The sequence below is a fragment of the Pteropus medius genome, unplaced genomic scaffold (genome assembly GCF_902729225.1).
Source record: "Pteropus medius unplaced genomic scaffold, Ma_sr-lr_union100, whole genome shotgun sequence".
Lineage (NCBI taxonomy): Eukaryota > Metazoa > Chordata > Mammalia > Chiroptera > Pteropodidae > Pteropus > Pteropus medius.
This window is the reverse complement of record NW_024353790.1, coordinates 1966035-1989817: the sequence shown is the minus strand read 5'-3', so window position 1 is coordinate 1989817 and position 23783 is coordinate 1966035. Positions and strand designations below refer to the sequence as shown.

The following is a 23783-nucleotide window of genomic DNA, read 5'->3' as shown; positions in this document are numbered from 1 at the left end:
CTTCCATTTCCTGAGAAAGCGTGGAGGTCCAGGAAAGGTGCATTTTAATGTCCAGAATATTCTTCTTCTTTAGTTCGTTTGGGGGCACTTCTAGGAGAATCACATGCTTGCCCTATGTCAGCCATTTTGGGTCAACATTGTTTACCAGAACACTTAACTTAAGAACGACAGAAAGAGAGTGCCAGGGAAATAAATAACCAGCTTGGAGTGTGCCATTAAGACTGAGGAGAGCCAGGACTGACACTCACAGGGCACTGTTTTGGCTGACAGCAGCGGTTTTCAAACTCTAGGTTGCAACCTTTTAGTGAGATGGGGAAATCAATTTGGTAGTTTGTGAGCAGCATTCCTTAAAATAATGAAACAGAACAGAATAGAATAAGATGTCTCAGATGTATCACATGTAATATGGGTAAGTTATGCGTGTGGATATATTTTTGGGTCATGACACAAAATGTATTTCTTATTGTGGTAGGTGGTAAAAAAAAAAAGTTTAAAAAATACTGAGCTACAGCATTCTTTACTTTGCTGACAGTCCATAGCCCAAAACACATTCAGTTTGCTCTTCCGTTCTCTAATGAATTGATATAAGTGTGTATTTGTGAACTTTAACTATAAATGTATCTGCATAGTGCACTGGCACTAAATGCAGTATAGTTGTAGATCTGAAGCTCAGAACAGAAATCTGCCATGATTTGGGGGAGTTTGTGACAGGTAGATGATGGTAGGTTGTCAAAGCAGAAGCTTTAGCAGGAGGCAAAATCACCTGGAGAGAGTCTGTGAAGGAGCACAAATATTGCTGAGGGAACCATCTACCTTTAGGCAGGGATGTAGAAAAAGGAGCTCACACAACCAGCTGCGCAGAGATAGACAAGGAGGCAGGAGGCAAATCAAGAGGGTGTTGGCATGGGAACTAAAAGGGGAGAGAATCTCAAGAGCGGGGAGAGGCTCAAGATGGCCAAAGGTGGCAGGAGGTCAAGTTAGGTAAGAGACGAAAAGCCTACATTGAATTGAGTAACATGGAGTCTGATGGTGCCTTAAGTCCAGGGACGGCAGTCGGATGCAGAGGGCCGAGTGGCGACAGGAGAAGATGAAGACGTGAGGCAAATGGACAACTTTTGCAAACGTTTGGCAGGGAAAGCAGAGAGGACAAGAGGCTATTGGCTAGCCTGGGACAACTGGATCCTCTAAAACCAAATTTGACCCTAGTTTTACAAAAAGAGAATATCTCACAAGCTGGGTTTACAGGAAGGCCCGGGGGTATTTAATCTTTGTTGGAAGGAATGAGACGGAGCTGTGTTTCTCTTCCTACTTTTCATCACCTGTGAACAGTCAGGTGAGAATTTCTGTCAATTGCTGAGACAAAATTTTGCAATTGTGACAAAGACTGCTGTTGCTCTGGTTATTTATAAAGGTGATGGTTAAATTGATTTTGGAAGTATGATTGCAAGTTGTACCGCACGATACGATCAGAGGTCCGGAATTAAGAGGAAAAAAAAGAGCAGGGATGAAGCAGTAGCCAAAAGAAAAGCTACATCGATATACTATTAACGACATTACTGCGATCACTCCATGAGAATATTGAAATAATGGACTATTCTGAAAACTGAAAATGCTGTGGGTAACTGATAGAATCCCAAAGGACAGATTAAATTTCTTCTACTTTTAGGAGGAAAACCAGACTTAAAAATACCTTCGATTTGTCCTTTCGCTTTGAGATAACTTGGATGTAGGCACCTTATCATCTACACTATTACTCAAGGTAAGGATTCCATGTGCAGGATGTGGGCCTTAGGGCTGTAATTATCCCAGCCTCAAGGCAGATTACCAGGTGTTGCATAATTATTGCAACACCTAGTCTTTAAGGAGTAAGGACATTTGCATCTGATTGTAAACATTTGTGTTTAATCCTTGTTTTCCTGGGGGAGTAAAGAAAGCCCCGGGACCCCTAATTAAGTCACTTTATCTAACATGCTTTGGGCATAAAGATGGTTTTCAGAGGTGAAAGACCTATATAATTCCTAAAGGAAACTTTCCCCAAATGAAAAGCAAGTAAAAATGTTCAGGTAAGAAAATAAAAGCTATGCAAAAAGATACTGACAAATGGGGCAATTGCTTTAAGGTAAAAGCTCATCCTTCAGGCAATTCAATTTACTAAAAACTAATCATTGTTTTTGATTAACCAGCATTTTAAAAAACTTGTCTAAATGGTTAGAAATAAAAAAGTTTGCCTTCAACAAATATCTATATATCTATAGCTGTATTTACATATATCTGTCTTATAGATGAGAAATATTGCTGGTTTTGCTGAATTTAAACATTCATCTATGTAAAGGGTCTCTGGCCTGAGAATAATTCCTTTATTCCCAAATATTTTGAAACATGGAATTGTGTGTGTGTGGTGGGGGTGGGGCAATGGAATTCACTTCAAATGTAAATTATATCCAGGTGGAGCAAGTGGATTTATAGGAAGAACTAGTTCAACTCCTAGGTGCAAGTCAAGGTGACTCATTTGGGCATCTGAAGCTCACGATGTACCCATGGAAGGAGACTGACTCTTCACTAGCTATTTTTCTACCAGATGCATAAAACCCCAAATTTCTTCTTAAATGTCTCTTAGTACCTGTCATTTTTGAAGTCATAAGTGAAAGTTGAGTTTTAAGCACAAAGGAAAAAGTGCTATGCAGTGAGAAAAAATTGACACAAGAATTTCTCAAAAAGAACTTAGTGGATTTTTATAAGTCCTTTGAAGTTATTCTTGAATGGCTGAATTCATTGTCCTAAGACTCAAAGAAAGGAGTTTGGAGTTCTCCATTCTTTGCCATACTCCTGGATCACGGGCACTGTTTTCAAAATAATCGGTAGAGCCAGGTGCCAGTGCCAGAGGAGGCAGATTTTAGACAGTTTCTCCTTCATTAACTAAAATCTCAGCTGTGTCTTGATTGACATTCTCCTGGTTAGCTAGGTTGGTTAAAGCTGGTGTTAGCTAACTTGGATGGATGCCAGATGTCTGGAGCAGGACAGGCTTATTCTGTGTGGGGAGACTTGCTGGCTGCAGCCTTCCCTCCTCCCTCTCCAGGCCCACAGAGTCCCATTTTCTTGAGGTGCCCACCCTCTTGGCTATGTGTTCAGGGTCTGAAATAATCTATGATGACCCAAGGCAGGTGGGGATGGAGGTGACTTGGAGAATGGTCATCAATCACAGTAGTTCCTGTCCTTTGTCCATGAAAAGTTGGTGGCGGGGGGAGTGACCTTCTGCTGGACAGCTGGCCTCTTCCATGGGGCAGAGATTCTTTAGCCTTGACCCCGTCTGCTTATGACAGGGATCCAACACCCACACCAGCCACCCTATTTCACATAATCAATCCCCAGTGGATCCTTCTCCTTTACTCTTCAAGACCTGACCTGTTCTGATGATGATTTTCAGGGGTGGAACACTTTGGGGAAATCCCTGCTCAGGCTCTTGCTGGAAAACCCCAAAGGGGAGGAACAAAGCCCGTCATAAATCTGGGAAGAGCAGACCTGGACACCCTTAATTGCTGAGCCAGAGGAGGGAGAAAGTTGCTGGATTCTTCTTTTGTTTTCCGTGCCTTTACAACTGTAGGTCTAGAGTCTCACACAGTGTCCCTCTCACAATGGAAGTGTTCAGAAGAAATTGACTTGATTATCTATTTTATCTCTGAGAAACTTCTTTTGAGAGCTGCCAGTAACCTATACCAGCTTTAAAAAAATCATCAAAGCTCCTTACTGTGTTTGAGCATCTTTGTGGTTTTTTTTCCAGTTGCCTGAACAGAAATGTAATGTTATGTACAACAGAAATATATTACTGTTTCCCTATAATTTTACACATACACATATGCAGTTTTCTGTTTATAACCACCCTCCTCATCTCTTTGCCCTAAACCTCATAATAAGCTCATTCATTGGTAACTCTACTTGGCTGCATGATGTTTTTAAAGTAGTCGGTGCAGTTGCTTTGCAGGGTAAAAAGAGGTTGTTTAGAAATGGCATTGAAAGAGAGGCAAGCCGGCTACGCAGAGAACGCGACACCGTAAATGTTAATTTAAGACCAGTAAACTGTCCCTGACTGTTGTAGAGAAATGTTTGCTGTCTGCAGGTCACCAGCCCCTTAGCCCAAGAGACATCGAGCCTCTGCCCTTTAGATAGAAAGATACCCTAATGGTCTGCCTGTGAATAAACAGACACTTTGTAAGGAAAGAAAAACTGGTCTGAAGAGAATTTCTCAGGGGCGGCGACTGTTTGCACGAACATCGCCTCGTCAGTTTTCGCCACCATCCGAGAAAGGAGGCGGCAGGATTAGGAATGTGTTTGGAGACGGCGGGGCGGGGCCGGGAGCGAAGGAGACACCTCCCCGCGCTCAGAGGAGAAGGTAGAGAGAAGAAAACCCTCGTTAGGAGCCTTCCCGGCGGTCCCCGCGTCCCCTCCCCGGGGGTCCCCTTGCCGCCGCGGCGCCGGGCAGAGGCGGCGGGTTTCGTGCGCCCGGGGCTGCAGCGGGAAGCGCTTCTCCTTCTCCGGGAGGAGCGGACGCGATCGCCGGCGCAGAGGACCAGCCCCGGCACCAGACCCCGGCACCAGACCCACGCCAGCCCTCTCCCGCGGCCACACGCGGGCGCCGCGCGTGTCTGCGCGCACACGTTCGCGCCTCCGCGCTCAGTTCCCACGCTCCGGCCCCGGGCCTGCCAGGCGCCAGATCCGCCCCCAGGCTGGACGGAGGGGGCCCTCCGCGACGTCTCTGAGGCGGTGGTCCCCGCCCCTCCTCCTCCGTGTCGCCGCGGCTCCCGCGATCTCCCCGGGAGCCCGGCGGCCGGGCGCGCGCGGCGCGCGGAGCAGGTGCGGGCGAGCCCCTCGCATGCCGCTGCGCGGGCCGAAGTGCTAGAGGCGCCGCGCGCGCTCCGCCCGCCCCTCCTCCGGGCGGCACTCGGGCTCCGGCGCGCGGGGACATGTCGGTGGCGACGGGCAGCAGCGAGGCGGCCGGTGGGGCCGGCAGCGGCGGCGCGCGGGTTTTCTTCCAGAGCCCCCGGGGCGGCGCCGGCGGCAGCCCAGGCTCGAGCAGAGGCTCGGGCTCCTCCCGGGAGGACTCGGCGCCCGTGGCCACGGCGGCTGCTGCCGGGCCGGTTCAGCAGCAGCAACAGCAGCAGCAGCAGCAGCAGCAGCAGCAGCAGCGGCGCCACCAGCAGGGGAAAGTGACAGTGAAATACGATCGCAAGGAGCTTCGGAAGCGGCTGGTGCTGGAGGAGTGGATCGTGGAGCAGCTGGGACAGCTGTACGGCTGTGAGGTACCTGGGCACGGGGCCGGGAGGGTGGGGGCTTCCCTCGCGCGCTGTGCCCACACAGGAATTCTCCAGGGATCCAGCTCCGGGGCGCGTACCATCCTGACTCCCGGGGACCCAGCGCTGGGAGCGAGGCGCGGCGCGTTCTCTTTCCAGGGTGCTGTCTGGTCCCAGGGTGCAGCGATTGGGATGCCCCTGCCTGGGTTCGGTTGCCGGGTTCCCGGGAGAGCTGCGGACCCCCTTAATCGCTGTGTTTGGGAGTGTGGGGCTGGGTCTTGCTAAGTGCATTGTTTTTCTCAGAGCCCGGGGCGCTTCTAGGCTCCAGCTGCAGCTCCACGAAGAGGGGCTTGGAGGGGTTCACCCCAGCTGCGCCTAGCCCAACGAGAACAGGGCTCGCGGCTGGAATCCTGGCAGCCCCAATTTTTGTGGATAGGGAGCAGGAAAGGGAACCGAAAGATGCTTAGCGGAAAGGAGAGGTTCTGGGGGATCTCAGAGGTCCTTTCGGTTTCTGAAATTCTATGTGAAAATTCTTGAGATGAAGGCTTTCCCTTTTCCAGCCAGCCCTAACGCGTGTCCCCATAATTCGCTGCACACGTTGCGCTTTGTTGAAGCTGCTTTCTTGTTTCCGGCCCAAGCTCAGTTACTGCCGTTGATGGGCGCAGAATGAGAACCGTGGGTAACCTAGAAGGACGCCTACGTGAAAGAAAGCTCAGGAGTGGTGGTGTGTGGGATCCCGAATCCACCCCCACGTTGTGACTTCTCACACTTCAGGGGCTCAGGTTATGTGCACATCAGTCCGACTGACGTGTATACATTTGATGATAGGAGAAATATTTAGAATAAGCTGTAACACACGTAGGCTAGAGAAATGACTGAAGCCAACACGATCTCCCATGCGAATCTTTAATGACAGTAATTCTAAATGATGTATTCTACTTCTCAGAAGGGAGTGGAGTTTGGAAAGGGAGGAAGAGTGAAGATGATTAATAATTTAGGATATGGCTTCCAAGTCAAAGCTAGGCTTGTGTCCACACAACTGTAAATGTTCTCCGGCAAAAATGCAAGCCAGGTGAACTCACTGGCTTACCCACTGGTTTGGAGTATTCTGTATTTCACACATTTTATGGTCTATTATGAATACATATTTCCCTTAACATTCTCATCACACAAGGTAACAGCATTCTCATTACAGACTACTGATGAATAATTATGATATAATGAAGCTTGACTGTATGACTAATGGGCTTGTAAAATATATTGTTTCTCCAGCCCAGCTCTTATAAAAAGCCATTTTAATTGCATAAATAAAAACTGGCCAACATCGGAAATGTTCATGGTTTTTTTTTCAATAGGAAGTTGGCAAAAACTCTCTAAAGAAACACTATATTTGATTTAGATGGGATTACTGTTGGACGGATGGATCTGCTCAGTCTTGCCTCTGTAGAATCCAATTAATTTTAATTTATTTCGTAATGGTCCTTATACTCCATTTTGGATATGGGGATTTGAGTTAATAGAAAGACTGTTGTTGAAATTAACAATGCTTTAGCAATGTTTCTTTTATAGGAGATTAATTAGAAGTAGCCTGGGAAACTAGAAAGAGTTCCAGCCCTCTGGTAGGTTGGCAATTTTTGTATTTTAAAAATTCTTCAGAATAATTGAGAAAAGATGGAGGATTTATTGTTCACTGTATGGAACATGTAGGTTAGGTATATATTTTTAAAAGGTGAATATGACCTTGAAGCTTTTCCTTGTGCTTCTCCCAGTTTAGACCTTCAACATATAGCAAACATCTAGAGATTCGAAAGAGGTTTTGTGGTGAAATAATACAAGATGCTATACGTTGCCCTGATGTCATTAAAATATGGCAAGCATTTCTCTTCAACTTGTTTGTTCTGTCATTTTAGACGGAAGGAATATAAATCATTGAGGTCGTTGACAATTTATAATCACTGTGCTGATGGAACACCTTTATTTGGTAATCAAAAGCATGTGGAGTAATAAGTAGCCACATAAAGGATTGTGTTCCATCTATTTCTCCACTAGTAGGGCTCTATTTTTAGCTTAGGTTCTCTGGGCTGGTAGCCTGTCCTTGCTGATAGCGGTCAAGTAGTTGAGTCTCTGCTATGTGAATCGAGAAGGACCTACTCTGGCTTATAGCTCTGAATCTCATGAATATGAAGGTTAGGAGATATCCTTTTTAACACTTAAAGGTGGTAATGTTTTCAAATGTTTAGCACATGAAATTGACGTAGAAAGCCAATTTGCCAGACTTCAAACTGGTCAGAGGCCCCAGCTATCAGCCAGGTTGGGGAGGTGGAGGGAAGATAAACACATTTAATTTCAGAAGAACTTTTATCAGGTGGGTCAGCAGTTAGATGACTTGTCCTTTACAGAATAGAAAAGACTTTTATCTTTCAGAGTGGGATAAAATATGATATTTAAATTAGAAAGGAGTGGGAAAGAAGAAATGCCTTTCCTGGCTGTGGTCTTATCTAGAAGTTTGCACTGGCCAATCAGTTTTGTATGAAGAATAATGTAAAGACAGCATTTTTGGAGAGCTTATTCGGTATCAGGTACCATTCTAGGCACTTTGTATATACTCATTCATTTAGTCTTTATAAAAACCTTGTGAAGAGGGTACTGTTATTGTCTGTTTTACGGATGAGGAAACTTGGACAGAGAATGAGTAAGAGGCTTTCCCAGCTCACATAGCTGGTGGATGGCAGTGGGTAGGAGTAGGGGTATGGACGCTGGCCTGCCTGTTAACTTTGCAGGGTCCAACGCAAATATATGTCTAAATATATGTCTAAAATTCAAAAGTTATGAATTGAGCTAAGGAGAATTTATATGAAATTTATTCTTTCCGCCTACCTTGACAACAATATCTTCATAATGACCTGGAAGGTTAGGTTCATATTTGGAATTCTCAGACTTCCCAGAGCTCAGAGCTGGAATGCAGTTGGGAGAAGCTGCCCTGGGCCTGGGGTCTGTCTCCCTTTGCTTCCCACCCCTGGTACAGTCCTGCCTGGTGGAGGGCATTGCGTCCACCTGCCTATCTAGTCTCTGTCCACACTCTCTGCCATCCCGTAACCATACCTCTGGCTCAGACCTGTGACACAGTCCCACCTTGGGAAGATAGATCTGGGAGGCATCTGTTCATGCCCTAGAAGTAGCTTGGGATTGAAGTTCTGGGGTCCTGGAGCATAGCCCAAAACCAGATGGAGGGACACCGGTTCTGGGTGGGTAGGTCCACTTGGTCCCAGGAACTCTTCAGGAAAAGGGGTGTGGCATCTGAGGGCGGCGTGGTTAAACACCACATCTTATCTTGGATACATAGATGAAAGTTTTTGTAGGGTCTAAAATGCTTTTACTTATGTGTTTATAGTTATTTTCCATTTCATCTTCTTGTACAGGTAGTTAAATTTTCAGCTAGGAATTTGGTTATAATGGAACTGTTAGGTTAAATCTACATTCACATTTAAGGCTTTCTGTTTTGAGACATTTTCATATCTCTTCCAAACCCTGACAGTTCTGCACATTTGAAAACTGGCATAGTGTCTGCTTGGACAGGTATTGCAAGGTGACTTACTGGGTAAATTATATCAGTTTTCCCCATTTTACCCAGCATTGACATAACATCTGAACTTCCTGTTTTGCAATTTGATTTGCTTTGGAAATGAAAGCCTGTTGTTAATCTGAGATTATTGAACCACCTGGAGCAGCCTCATTGTAAGTAGACTTGCGCATCATAAACACCCTCACCTTCAGGACAGTCACCTTGACTGTCCCTTTAAGAGGACTTTCCCTTTGCTGAAGCTGTCTGCATTTTAAAAAGTGGTTTCTGGCATATTGCACCTTTTTTATCTTCCCTGACTCCCTATCAGCCTCGTGCTGTAAATCAGTGTTTTTTAAAGTTTTTTTTTGATGGCGATGCATAGAAAGAAATATCTTTTAGATTACTGCTTGATACATACACAGACACGTGGATGTATGAAAACAGATTTACAAAGCACCACTTATTGTTACTATGTATGCTAAAGAAAAAAATTACAAAAATAATATAAAATGTGACTTTATTAATGTTTAAGTAGGATAAATCTCTTCCACTTCATTTCCCATAGTTGCTGGTTGCGATCCTCTAGGTTGATTTCATAATACATGTTTGGATTGTGGCCTGCAGTTTTAAAAATACTGCTCCAGAAAGGGAAAAGCCCAAACCTATATATTAAAATTAGCTGACGTTCATTGAGTGCTTTCTATGCATCAGGTATGATTCGTGTAATCCTAGTAACAACCTCTGATATTCCCATTTTATGGATGTGGAAACTGAGGCACAGAAGTTGCCCCAGGGCCCTCAGCTGGGATGTGGCAGAGCAGGGATGTGGTATCTTAACCACTACACCGTTCTGCTTCCCAAGGCGGGAGAGGCTTCTGTGAATCCCGTGTATCGCATACTCCCCAGACATGGCCGTTGTAACTTCTGACTTGACTGATAGTGCATGAAGGGGACACGAGCGTCACTGGGTTGTTCTTGTACCTGGCTCAGGCCTCACTTTAAGTTTAGGTCCTTGCTTTGTATCTAAATTCCCCCTCAACAACATCTAATTAGCCTGCTATGCTGCTTTGTGAGATCCTTGGCTGGAGGTAGAAACTACTGCTTAGAACTTGGCTTGTGGATTATTTGGTGACTCCCTATTTGTGTAGGTATTTGAGAATAAATAGCCTTTTAAACAAAACTGCTTTAAAGGAAATCTCCGTAGACTCATCTGTAAACTACTAAGGAATAAAATTAAACACGTGAAAAGTCTATGAATAAAAGAATTCGAAATCGCCAAAGGAAGAAAAGAACACTGTACATTTCACACATTTCTCTTTGGAGCAGGGTTAGGGAAATTTGGTGTGGAGGCAGTGGTCGAAAGAGTAAATGCTTTGAAACTAGACACACCTGAAGTTACATCACGGCCCTAGAATTTAGTGGTGGTTAGAGATTAGGCAATTTCCTTAACCCCTCTGAGCCTCCCTTTCTCCCTGTGTTTAAGGGAATCGCTCTGGCCTATTTGCAGAGTCGTCATGAGGACTGCATGGGTATGACATGGAATGTGGTAGCTGGGACATAGTAAGTGCACAGTCATCGTTGTCATTGACCCATGACCAACCACTAACATTCTCTACGATGTGGGGAGAGGGCAGAAGGGGGAAGAAAACAAGGTATTTGCATCTACTTGGGGGGTACAATTTGGAGAAGGATGTGTGGGCACTTTGGGGTCAGAGATATCGGTGTGTTTGAACTTGAACGTGAGCGGACATTCTCCATGTCCTTCTTTTTTCTAGAGCCTTCCTTGTTCTGGAAGTCCCCGTGGGGTTCCTTTGAGTGTAGAGAAATTAGACTTCAACAATTTGAAGGCAGGATCTGTCTTAATTTTCTTTGTCTGTGCTCTAGCGGAGCACAATTCTTCAACTATGAAGCATTCATTTGAATGAATGAAAAAGGGTCCAACTTCAGAAAACCTTGGAAAATTCACCGAGGTTTCAGTATCGAATTAGTTGGTGGCGTTTCTTTACTGTAGTCATGGCTAGGAAAAAAAAAATTGATCCATGGTTTGATTCCAGTAATCCACCTCATAGTCTTGCATTATTACTGTTTTATCTCAGCATTGTTGAAAAACACACCTACTTTCACTGACTTATTAGCTCCAAACGAGAATTTAAAACGGCAGCGACAGCTAATGGCGAGTCTCCCGCCCCCTTTTTCTTCGCTTTTGCGTCTCTTGCCACATCAGCTGTACCTGCCGATCTCTTCTCTGACCCCGTGTTTGCTTCCAGGGTCTTCTGTTTTCCTCTCCGCTTTGAAGCACCTGGGCTCCTTATGGCATACCTGGCCTAGCTCACAGCTCTCCTCAAAGAAGCCGTCTCTTTCTCGATGGAGGGAAGAATGAAGTTTCGATCACTTTGTTTTCTGTGTGGTGTGTTCGCTGCATGCGTGATTTGATTTATTTCCTCACTTTTCTCTTGTTTCCTGCACTCGGCCATTTCAGACCGTCACCTGTCTTTTCAAGGCACCTGCGCTGTTATTCCCCCTTTCCCCTCAGAGGGCGTCCTCGCTGCCTCCTGTTCAAGTCAGTCCAGCACTTTCTCAGCACTTCCTTCCCTAACTTACCCTCCTCTCTCGGCTGCAGTTTCAACCCCCTTGTACCCCAGCAAGTTGAAGCCTTTATAATACAAGTCGAAGTCTTTCTCTCTGTTAACGAATCCCCAATCACAAAAAAACGCTTCCCTTTCTCAATCCTGTGTCCGTGACACACAGTTTATCTACCACAGTCTGATGTCGGCTCCCACCACGGCTTCCCTGAGGACCTGTGGTTTCTCAGTCTAGTGGGTTTGTCTGGGTCTTTATTTTACTTGGCCTTCTGTGACACTGGGTGCCTGTGACCATTGCTTTTGGCTTCTGAGACCGTACCTACCTGGTTCTCATCCTGTTCCCTGTATATTCCTCTTTCAGGCTCCTTCCTGGGTTTTCTTTCTCTTCGGTGCTGATGTCACACAGGGTCTGCCTCTGGGCCCCTGTTCTATCTTCCCTGTTGTGTTTCACTCGTTCTTTATGGGCGATAGGAATATTCCTGTGGCTTTAGTTCCTGTCCTATGCTGATAACTCTCCAATCTGCACGCTTAGCCCAGATCTGTTTTCCGAGTGCCAGACATATTCAGAGAATTTCTAAGTGGACAACTCCCTGTAGACACCCCATGGGAACCTCATATTCAACTTGCTTGGAAATGAGTTTATCATCTTCCTCTGCAAACCTGCGCCTCTTCCTCGCTTCCCTCAGTGAATGGCCCATGCCGCCATCCACAGAGGTGCCCCCCAAAGATTATACTGGCATCCTTTGCTCTCGCCTCTCCCTTGCTGGTCACACCCAGTCGTCACGAAGTCTTGTTGACGCTTGTTCCTTACGGCTTTGGAATCTAATTCCTTGCCTTCTTCCTGCCCCTGCTTTAGTCCGGCACCTTATAATTTCTCCCGTGTATTATAGTAATAGACACTTCAGTCTCGTTTCCCTCGAATTACTGCTAGGACCAGTATGAGTATTACTACTACTACTACTACCAGCCCTCTGCTCTTGCCGCTATTATTACTACTACTTCTGCCCCTAATATGGTTCGTGGTGAGGGCCAGGTGACTTACATATCTTATCTCCTACAATGAGACCTCACTACCTTTATGAGGTGGCTGGTATCATCTTAATATCTTCCTGTTACAGAGGAAGAAACCGAGATCAGAGACGGTGTTACTTGTCTTTGTTCAAGGTCATGCTGATTCCAAAGTCTCAGAGCCATGATGCTACCATTGCTACTGGCAGCTACACTTATTATTAAGTTCCCGCTGCATACCCTGTCGTTCACTGGCTCTCATTTCATCCTTGTAAGTAGGTAAAGAAACTGAGGTATGGAGAGCTTGAGTGACAGGCCCTTGTCAGAAGGCCACATAAGTCTCAAGTGGCAGATTCAAGAGTGGCCCTGTGTCCTGCGTCTGGTTCTGGGGCTGGGCCTCATCTCCAGCCCTCCCCCGCCAGAGTGCTGTGGGGCTCTGTCCACACCGCCTGAGTGTTTAAAACCCAGACTGGGGCTCGTTATTCCTGCCAGACTTCAGGATAAAGTGTGAGCACCTTAGCTGGTGACAAGGGCTCAGGGGTTGCCCTTGTCCACCTCTAGTCTCATCTCTTGCCACCGTCCCCATGCCTGCTTCTTCAGTTACAAAATGAGATCTTACGAGGGGCAGGCAGCAACCCCTCTGCACTTGCTTCTCCCTCTGCCAGAGTCATCTCTCTCTCCTACTCCCACCTTACCTGTCTGTTACCTGTTCTTCAGGCTCACCTTGTGGTTCCTCACCGGCAGGCTGGCCGACTGGCCTTACTGGCTTGTCCTTACAGCTTCCCCGGCACCCTGTCGCTGATCCTGGTCTCCCCCTGCCCCCTTCCGCAGCTGCATCTTCAGGAGGGCAGACCTCGTGATCTTTGCAGCCCCAGCGCCTCTTGCACACCTGGCTGTACTCAGGTGCCCTTACCTGGCTGTCAAGGACAGGTGGCAGCATCTTCCAGTGCTGTGCTTTTCAGAAATACATACCCCAGATTAACTGCATTCATGTAATTTAGCTCTGCCTGTATTAAAAAGCTGCTCTTTCATTATCGACTTGGTGTTTCAGTTCTTTTTTATGGTTACGAATTATATCTCTATAGTTCTTTGAACCTGTGAACTAAAAGGAAGTCGTCGTGGAATAAAGCACAGATGCATGGGTGATAAATGTCTTCAAAGGAAGTAATCACAGGTTACTGCCATTCTTTTCTGTAATTTTGAGTTTTCAATATAAACAAGAATACTATTTTATTTGCACAGTAATTGTTCATTTCTTTGGGGGTGGAAATGCTTGCTGTGCTAGGAAGTGGTGAGTGCTTGTCCATCAGCAGATAAGATTCAGAGCGACAGGCTCACACACGTCTTGATAGAACAGAAATGAAAGCCAAGATTCCTGTCTTTGCTCAAAAGTCTGGGCCAATAAATTCTCACCAGGGTTTTCTTAGTCAGCACTGGCATTTTGGAAATCTGCTCCACTGCCTAAAGCATAGGAAAAAGGAAAGGCCAGAGAGTGGATTAGAATCTAAAGCATCACTTCATGGTTGAGGGAAAAAATGATCAAAGAAGGGCTTTTCCTTTTCGAAGAAATCCTTAGGGCAAACTGCGGAAGGAACTGTGGAGGGCAGTTCGTTCATTCATTCAGCAGACACATACACAGATGAGGAAAGGGGAATGAGAAGATTTTATTCACTGAAACCATGTCAGAGAAAAAGTAAAGGAACCCTTCTCGTCGGAGGAGGAGAAGGGGGGTGTCCACACGAGGGCAAGTCCTTTGAGGACAGAGACTCTCCCCTGTCCGCAGTTGTGGTAGTGTGTCCAGGACATCATTTACTGCGAAGCGGTTGTGTATTTCCTTTACTCAAAGCCTGTTTTCAGAAAAGGATATGATTAATTCATGGGCATTATAATGTAAATGACTGAAAAACACTATCTTTTATTTGAATAGGAAGGAAGGTCTTAAGTAAGAGAAGGTTATCTTTTAACAGCTGAACTTCAGGAATTAGTGAACCCGGCGGGCTGTGTTATTTGTGGGCTGAGGGACCTCGTTGGCATCTATGAAATCAAAACACATCAATGGTTCCCAGTACATACGATGTTCGGGGAAGGGCTCTGGCCTGTGGAACGCTGGCTGGGCTGCTGCTTACCAGCTCAATAACCTCGGCAAGGCATATTTCTGATAGACTTTTGTTTCCAGGTTTTCTTTCATCATCTGAAAAAAATGAGAGCAATCCAGGGCTGTCAAGCTCTCGCCTTCAGAGATTCTGCAATAAAGCTGGCCCTGCATTGGAAAAAAATGAGATTTATTAGAGAGAAGGATCTGTACCTCTCGATGCCAACCTGAGACAAGAATTAGACGAGCTCACTAAAGGATCATCTAATTTACATAGTCGATTTTAGTAGCTGAAGCGAGTGTATCTATCCAGTCTTTCCTTGGCATGATCTACAGTGTGATGAGACGTAGAAGGATCAGATCGAGAAGACTATTTTTTTTTTTACTCTGCCTTCCCTCCTGCAGCACTTTCTTCCCACTGTCGACTTCCAAGTTAAATATGAAATCTGACAAGTGAAGATACTCATAGCTTCTTTATCTGCTTTTTTTTTTTTTCGCTTTAATTGGGTTAACCTTTAAGAAGAGCTGGCATATTTGACTTAAAAACTGTCAGCATATAATTTACAATATTGGCTGTTGGGTGGGGGGTTTCCTGTTCTTATTATTTGTCCTTTATCTTGGCAGCTCATTATTAACTAATGGTGGAATTTATTTTAACTTGAGGAACATTTGTGTTGAAATATGAAATGAGTATCTGAGAGGAAAAATCGCAGCAGCTTCAGGAAACAGAATTTAAAAAACATGAAGGGTACAAATTAGCCTAAATAAGAGACTGAATAAATCTGCACTCAACAAATTAGTTTTCACTGGGGAGTTTATTCCTGGAATGTCACTTTATAGTTAGTTTTAGAACTAACATGACAGGATAGAAAAAAAGAAATGAAGCTCTTTCATGGACAGTTTCATTAGGAAGTAAAAAGCAGAATTTATTCCTCTGTATAATATTTGTTTATTTTGTGTGATGATAGTATTCATAAGGTACCATCAGATAATCCCATTCAATCCACACAAAGGCTCTTCGTCTAAGCAGTTATCTTATCTTTAAGATGAGGAAAACCGAGGCTCAGAGGGACTTAGTACCACGCTCAAGTTTAAATTGCCAGTAAGAGGAGGAAGATAGCTCTTGGAAACAGTAGACATCAGTTCTGCCTTCACCACCCGATCGTTTCTGTGAATTCCAGTATGTTTAATCTATGTACCGGGTAATCCTTTTCTGCTTAATTTATTTGATACATTTTCAAATATACTTCATCTTTAACAATTTACTGGATCTCATTATTTCTTAAATAAGCTATTTACAGGATTCAGCTATTTCTTTAGAAAAATTCAAGTCCATTAGTTCTCAAGTATATATCACTGTGAGCATGTTACTTATTTCTTGGATTGCTAGGTTTGCACAAGCAGTATTCAAGCCCTTATGCTCTCCATCTATCCACTTAGATGGAATTTTGAGGTTAAAAGTTAGAAACTCAGTTGAAATAAGCCAGAGGATACAGAGTATTTTCTTCTAAATGTTTGAAAGTATCAGCTACTACCTTTGACATGATAGAAGTAAAGAAATAAAGCTGCTGCTGTATAAAATATGAAAAACCCTAAATGACTTGTTTTGCTTCTGCTAAAGGATGCTTTTGTTCTGAGCATTGTGGTCAATCATCTGTTAATATCTTTTCTCTAATATTTTATATGTCAGTAGTGCAGCTGACATAGCCACTTCATTCATTTCTGCTAATTTAATTAAACCAAGTCTGTTTTAAGCCAAGTGGGTAAGTGTTGAGTTTTCAGATGGGCAGAAATGGCTTTTCTGCTTAATTCTTGTGAGCTAATATGCTACATAACAATTCTAATTAGTCAACTGGTTTTTCTCCTGTTTATGATAGGATGTGGTAGTTCTCTGACAAGTCACAAGACAATGAGTCATTGATTTGGCGCTAAAACATGATTATGCTTGCTATAATGAAAACACCCTACAAATATTACAACTAAAAAAATAACATGTACTATCTGTGGTATACAAGTGCCTTTTGTTAAGCTAAAATATTCCATTTCTTCATCAAACCCCAGATGGTTCAGTATTTAGTAATCTTATACCAGAGCAGTTTTAATGGATGGATGTTTAGATAATGAAAACGTCTGTGTATCTAAGTGAACAGACTCTCACCTAAACTAGCTTGAGACTCTAAAAGCATTTAGCTACCACCCGTCATGCCTCAAACCTCTGGAATGTTCCCACATTATACCTCGGAGAGGGACAGTGGGCTGCATCTAATAAATAGAGATCCCGAGCTTAAGTTAACTTATTACTCCCAAAGAGAACATGAGGAACTAGTTTGTTGATCATTAACACCTTATTTGTAAATTGCTTATATAAAGCAATTTAAAGCAGTGAAAGGGGGTGGTGATGGGGGGCAAAGAGTGAGATATAGAGGGACCATATAAAACATAGAGTAAAGTGAAATTTAAATTCTTAAGCCAGCTTTGTGACCAAGACACTGACCCAGCCCCCAGCCCCCTCCTCAAGTGCAAGGCTTCAAGCAGGCAGGGTGGGGAGGATGTGGACATGCTTTCTTCTCAGGGAATTCAGGCTCCTTTGTTTTTCCCTCTGGCCCCACTTTACAAAATCACAACGAACGGAGATGTTCCTAGATCAGGCTTTTTACTGGTAGTAGGGTCCAGTTTGCTTCATTTCAGAGATCCCTATTGGGATTTCTTTTTACATCTTTTATTCCCGGGCTCAGGGTTTCTTTTTACATCTTTTATTCCCGGGCTCGGGGCACTGATTTGTAAGATGGACCCTCCCCTCTCCCAGGGTAAGTGGACTTGGTCTACCCAGGAGGTGGGCAGGCTCTTCCCACCCGCCTTCATTCACAGAGTGATTGATGATGAATCATCATCCTTGGCTTCCTTTAATTTTTCCTTTTAAATGATATAGTTCTCTCAGGGATCTTTTGAGGATTTATAATGTTAAAAATCACCCCAAGAAAAGCCCAGGATGTTCGTGAAGCTACCATTAGCCACATCTATGATCTTTTGCCGTAATTAATTCTGCCTTGTTAATACACCTATTCAAATTAAAGGTGTGTTCTTTGGCCAGAAAGAGAGCAGAGGCTTTTGGAATTTGTTATCATTATTATTCTTTTTGGTGGAGTTTAGAGCCTGATTGGAAATTTTGGTCACACACCACGTTTTATGAACGTGGAATAATCTAGTTAATACCTCAGAAAGAAAACATCTTATTGGGTTCCTCAAGAGAATCGCTCTCCTGAACCATGAGCTGTATCACATATGAGTTAAGTAACAATAGATGACATGCATTCTGAATAAAAATCTTTTTCATAGGATCTTTTATATAAGCCTATAAAAAAAGACTGCAAAGATACATAATAGATATTAATAGTGCTTTTTTTTAGTGCCATTAAGGGTAATCTTTATTTTATTTATCTGTTTTGTACAATGAACGTGTATTCCTTTTATAAGAGAAGAAATGTGAGGTTATTTTTAAAAAGAGATGGGTGTGGGTATGCCTCTGTTTGTAGTCACCAGAAAGAAAGGGCTCCCTGGCCTCTAACGATAGGAGCTGTCTCCTGTCACAGGTCTTTATGACGTTAAGAGCACTTTTGTGGTGGGCTTTTTTTTTTTTTTTTTTTTGGCCTTCTCTTCTTTTTGAGGCAGCCAGGCATTTTTTAAAAAAAATTTTAATTGAAAATAAATAAGGGAAAAATAAGCCAACAATTTTGTTCATATTCAGTTCTTTACGTACACACAAAACTCTCCTTCCTTTCTACTCCTCCCTTTGGCCCGAGTTGACAGACAGCTCGTCTGTACTCTTCGTTCCCATCCTGTCCTGTCACCTTCGGCTCCCCTCCCAGCCCACCGACGTGTTGCTCGCCTGTCCCCTCCACCGAGGGGCTCATGCCCTCCGTGTTCTGTTCCAGGTGCCCATGCCAGTTTTGGGCTTTGCGCCCTCAGCAGTGTTCGACTGCCCTGCTTTCCAGAACCACATCCGCCAGCCGTCCCAACCTCCGTCCACGCCCCCGTCAGCCACTGTGCTGTCCATCTGTACCTCCCTCCAATATCCACCCATCATCAGTCTCTCCATCCACCTTCTGCCAGGCTCCTTTTTTTTAAAAAAAAATAAACTTTATGTTTCAGATGGCTTTAGAGTTACAGAAAAAATTCAACGGCAGTACAAGAGTTCCCATGTACTGTGGCCATTTTTAACTATTAGTTACATCTAAAATTAGTATGGTACATTTGTTATAATTAATGAGCCATTATTGATATATTATTATTAACCAAAACCCACACTTTATTCAGATTCCTTTTTCCTTTCCAGGATTTCATCCTGGATACTATATTACATTTAGTTGTCATGTCTCTTTAGACTCATCTTGACTGTGACGATTTCTCAGACTCTCCTCGTTTTTAATGTCCTTGACAGTTGTATCGTGTACTGTTTAGGTATTTTGTAGAATGTCCCTCAAATGGGATTTGTCTGATGTTTTTCTCATGATTTTCTCATGATTAGACTGCGGTTGTGGGTTTTTAGGAGGAAGACCACATGGGTAAAAGGCCATTCTCATCACATCCCGTCAAGGGGCATGCTGTCAACACGATGTAGCACTGCTGATGTTGACCTTGACCACCTGGCTGAGGTAGTGTCTGTCAAGCTTCTCCACTGTAAAATTACTCTTTCTCTCTTTCCATACCGTATTCTTTGGAAGGAAGTCACTGCGTGCAGTCCACGTCTAAGGAATGGGGTGTTATGCTCCACCTCCTTGTGTTTCTACATAATTTTATGGAATTCTTCTGCATGGGAACTATGTCTCTCCTTCCCCATTTGTTTATTTAGTCAATAATTCATTTATATTATTATGGACTCTTGGGTATTTATTATGTGTTCGGGTTGCACTTCAGTGCTTCTATATTTATTTTGTTGCTCAGTGTTCCAGTTTTGACCACTGAGAGCTGTTTCAGTTGGTTTCTTTGTCTGTTTGACATACTCCCATCATTTTGTATTTGTGTGTGTGTGTGTGTGTGTGTGTGTGTATGTGTAATACTTCCTTACTTTCTGGCACTGCACAATGTTCTAGGTTCATCTTGTACATTCCTTGCTCCAGGCCTAGAATCATCCATTTCTCCACAGAGCCCTGGTTCCTTTTTTGGAGAACGGTATTAGAAACTGAGACATGGATGCTAAGTGTTTGCTGCTACTGGGGTGTCATTGTTTCCAGGGCCTCTCGGCTGACAGAGCAAGGAAATATATGTGTGATATTACACTGTGTATGTAACCATCAGTGTCTGTATTAAGCTAAACATGATTCAAGCTGATGTCTTCGGTTCTCATCCAGTACCATGTAGACCATCTAGCCTCCTTCCCTTGCACATCTGTCGACTCTCACTCCAACAGTGAAAAGCCTGTGGGTCCCTCCCCCCTCCACCCATCCACTTAATTGCTCAGTTGTAGGGTAGGGGGGTAGTGGTGTCAGAACTGTTTACCCAGGCCCCTGTGGGAAACACCCTTATCAACTCGTGCTTCTGTGCAGTTCCTTTCACTTTTAGTCTCACAGACTCCGCTCATTCCCAGGGACTTAGGTCCACCCCTCTTCCCCATACCTCCTTCAGTGAGGTTGTTACAGCCTTCGGTGAGGTTTGTTATATAGTTCGATTGTTTTGTCACATTCTGCATTCATTCCATTCTGGGATTCCCCCAGTCTCCTAAATGATTTTTTAAAATCTGCATACATAAGATTTATTCTTTGTGGTATAAAATGGGTTTTGACACATGAATAGTGTCACGTTTCTTCCTTACAGTATCATAGAAGAGTTTCATCACCCCCCAAAATATCCGGTGCTTCACCCATTCAGCCCTTTCCACTTCTCTCCGAGCCCCTGATAACCACTGATGATTTTACTATTGCCACAGTTTATCTTTTCTAGAATATCATATAATTGGAACAATGCAGTATGTAGCCTTTTCAAACTGGCTTCTTTCACTTAGCAATATGCATTTAAGGTTCATCTATGTCTTTTAGTTACTTGATAGCTTATTTCTTTTTATAGCTGAATAACATTCCATTGTATACATGTACCACAGTTTGACCATTCAGCTAGTGAAGGACATCTTGGTTGCTACCAGTTTGGGGTGATTATGAATAAACTTGGTATAAACATTTGCAGGCAGGCTCTTGTGTGGATTTTAAGTTTCAGATCAGTTGGGTAAATTTGCTAGATGCACTAACAGGTGCTAGGGCTACAGCAGTGAGTCAGAGGCAAAGTTTCTGTGCTCCAAAAACAAATACGCATGAGTGAATCAGAACAGGTTCAGTTTGTAAGAAGTACTATGAAAGAAATAGAACAGGCTAATGGGATAAAGAATGAATGACTGGACAGGTTGATGGACCAAGAGGGGCCTCCTTGAAGATGTTCATCACATTCGAACTTGGACCTAAACAATGAGAGATGGCACCCACTGTGCAAAGGCCTGGGAGGATGAGCTTTCTTGTAGTGGGCTCAATTAATGCTGAGACCCTGAGGAAGAATGGACTTTGACTTGGATAAAGGATTGGGGCAGAAGTGCGAGATGAGATAGTGAATTAGAGCATTAAAAACAAACAAACGAACACCTTTTTCTGACAATGTAGCATACAAAGCACACACAAATCTGAAGTGTACTGGTGGATGAATTTTCTCTCTTTGAGCCCGCCATGTAACTTTGTCCAGATCAAGAATTAGAACGCTGCCAGCACGGCGGGAGTCCCTGTCATGCCTCTGTCCCTCATGAGCCTCCTGCCTCACTCACTCCAGGGGAACCTGAATAACTTTGCCTTTTTTTTTTTTAAGGATCTTTATGGCTGTTGCTTTTGCTCAACATTAAGTGTGTGAGATACACCCATATAATTGCATGCCATTAAGGTTTGCCACATAGTATTCCATGTGGGATACTATCACAATTGTATTTTTAATTTATTTTGCTTTTAATGGGCATTTGAGAAGTTTCCAGTTTGGGATCACTCTGAGTTGAGCTGCTGTGAACATTATTGCACACATTGTTAATATTTTCTCCCACTTGTGAGTTGCGTTTTTCACTCTTTTAATGTTTCATCTTTTGATGAACAGATGTTCTTAATCTTAATTTTGTCCAATTTATTAGTTTTTGCCATTACAGTTGGTGTATTTTGCATCCTGTTTAAGAAATCTTTGTTTGCTCTAAGGTCATGATACTCTCCTGTGTTATCTTTCGAATGCTTCCTTGTTTTACCATTAATCTTTAGATCTGTAATCTAGCTGAAATTGATTTTTATGTATATAAAATGTCAGGATCAAGATACATTTTTTCCCCCCACTGGGACATCCAGTTGATCCGGCACCATTCATTGAAAAGATCATCCTCTCCCCATTGCATTGCGGTCATAAACCTTGTACATGTGGGTCTGTTATAGATGGTGGTGAGTGTGTTTTAATGTCTGGTGGGGCCTTCCTGTCTTGCTCACTGTACTGCATCTCCATTTCCTGGCACAGTGGCCCATGAGCTATATATGGTAAGTAAATATCAGTTAGTCAATGGACTAGTCTGGACTTGCCTTCAGGCGAGAGTATTTAAAATACGCAGGTTCAGGTTCAAAGAAAAGATACTCAGATTTCATTTTAGAGAAGACTTTCCTTGACTAGTTTTCTCAACAGTCACAAATACGGTTTTGGATAAGTCCTACTGGCCAAAGTCCTAAGAAAGGCCAGTTAACTTCATGCTACCAAATTATTAGTAGTGCATCTATTCAACCATCCTGCCAGCCACTCAATAAATGTTTGTTATGGGCCTACTATATGCCAGGCATAATACAGAACTATGAAATAATGGAATTCTTCTCAGAGTTTCTATTTTTAATATTAGAACACTTGTTTCTTTTTTTACAAGTAGCTTTGTTGTTCTAGTATAGTTGTTAAAATTTTTTTGTGTGACAGTCTGGGTAAACAGGCAACAGACCTAAGAATTAGAACTTTTATGTTGCTAACAGGATATTTTAAAACAAAATCCATAAAAGAGAAAGGACTATTATTTTTTAATTTTTAAAAGCACATTATTTCATCCAGTGAATTCAGCTTGCGGTTAAATTCTCTCCCCGTTTTCAGAATAAAGTGCCAGCACAAAGACCACATTCAGAGAAAGAGACATGAATTTTCAGGAGGTTGGCATTGTGCTCAGGAGGGGCCAGTGTCACATCAGATGCAGTGTAAGTGGGTTGCATGCTGAGTACTGCGGTTGCTCCTGGCACGTGTCCATCAGGGGATCTGTCCATTGATGGCTTCTCCCTGGCTGCCATCTTGCCGAGTTATACCAGGGTCCTGCTTCATGTCACAGGGCTGCTCTGCTCCTTGCCTCCCTCAGGGATGTGAAAAAGGAGTGACATCCCGAGCAGACACCCTAAGCTGAAGCCAGCCCCCAGCATTAGCTGCTAGAAGGTGGGGCTGCCTCTGCCCGCTCTTCCTTGTCCACTGCTGCCTGTTTCTGGTGGTTGCCAGTTCCAGCTGCTCAGAGCGTTTTGTGGGCCCTGGGAGAAGCAGCCGTGGAGCTGGGCCATGGCCAACTCTGCCCCTGCCTCAGGAAAAGGAAACAGACCGGCAAGAGAGCAGGGTGTCTGAGCTCTCAGCTCTCACTTACACAACAGGACTTACTGTTGTAGTTAATATTGGTTTGTCTTCTTTATTTTTCGGTTTATCTCAATGGAATGTTTTACATACCTATCGAGCTCACTAACTTCAGTCATTTGAAATACAGTGAAGACCCAACGAGAAAGATGGACGACTAACTTTGAGAACCTAGGGAGCCGTCCTGGAGTTTACATTCTTTATTCACTGGAGAGTGCATGGGTTTTTTTTTTTTTTTTTCCACTATTTAAAAATTATTTTTCAACTAGACTTGACATTCAGTATTATTTTGTATTAGTTTCAGGTGTACAGCATGGTGGTCAGACATTTATATCATTTACAAAGTGATCCCCTGATTAGTCTAGTGCCCACCTGGCACTATCCACCTTTACGACAGTATTATTGACTATAGTCCCTAGAGCCATCGGCTTTTGCAAGGGCTTGTGGACTCTCGGTTTAGCCACAATTCTCACAAGCTTGGTTTTCTGACTTCTCAGTTCACTATAATTTAGAAGCAACAAACTAGGCTGCTAGATATAAGTTCTGGGAGACCATGAAGAAGTGAGAGCTGACAGCCTGACAGTAAGGGGGTTGACAGAGAATCTATAAAA

General features: G+C 43.7%; 1 protein-coding gene across 1 annotated transcript in view; it reads left to right on the top strand.

Moving 5' to 3' along the window:
- The first annotated feature begins 4304 nt into the window (after positions 1 to 4304).
- PPP1R14C (protein phosphatase 1 regulatory inhibitor subunit 14C) overlaps positions 4305 to 23783 on the top strand; it is a 69295-nt gene continuing 49816 nt past the window's right edge. Inside the window, exon 1 of the mRNA XM_039851306.1 lies at positions 4305 to 5294. Within this exon, the coding sequence (XP_039707240.1) occupies positions 4959 to 5294 (336 nt within the window). The 5' untranslated portion in view covers positions 4305 to 4958. The remainder of the gene's footprint in view (positions 5295 to 23783) is intronic.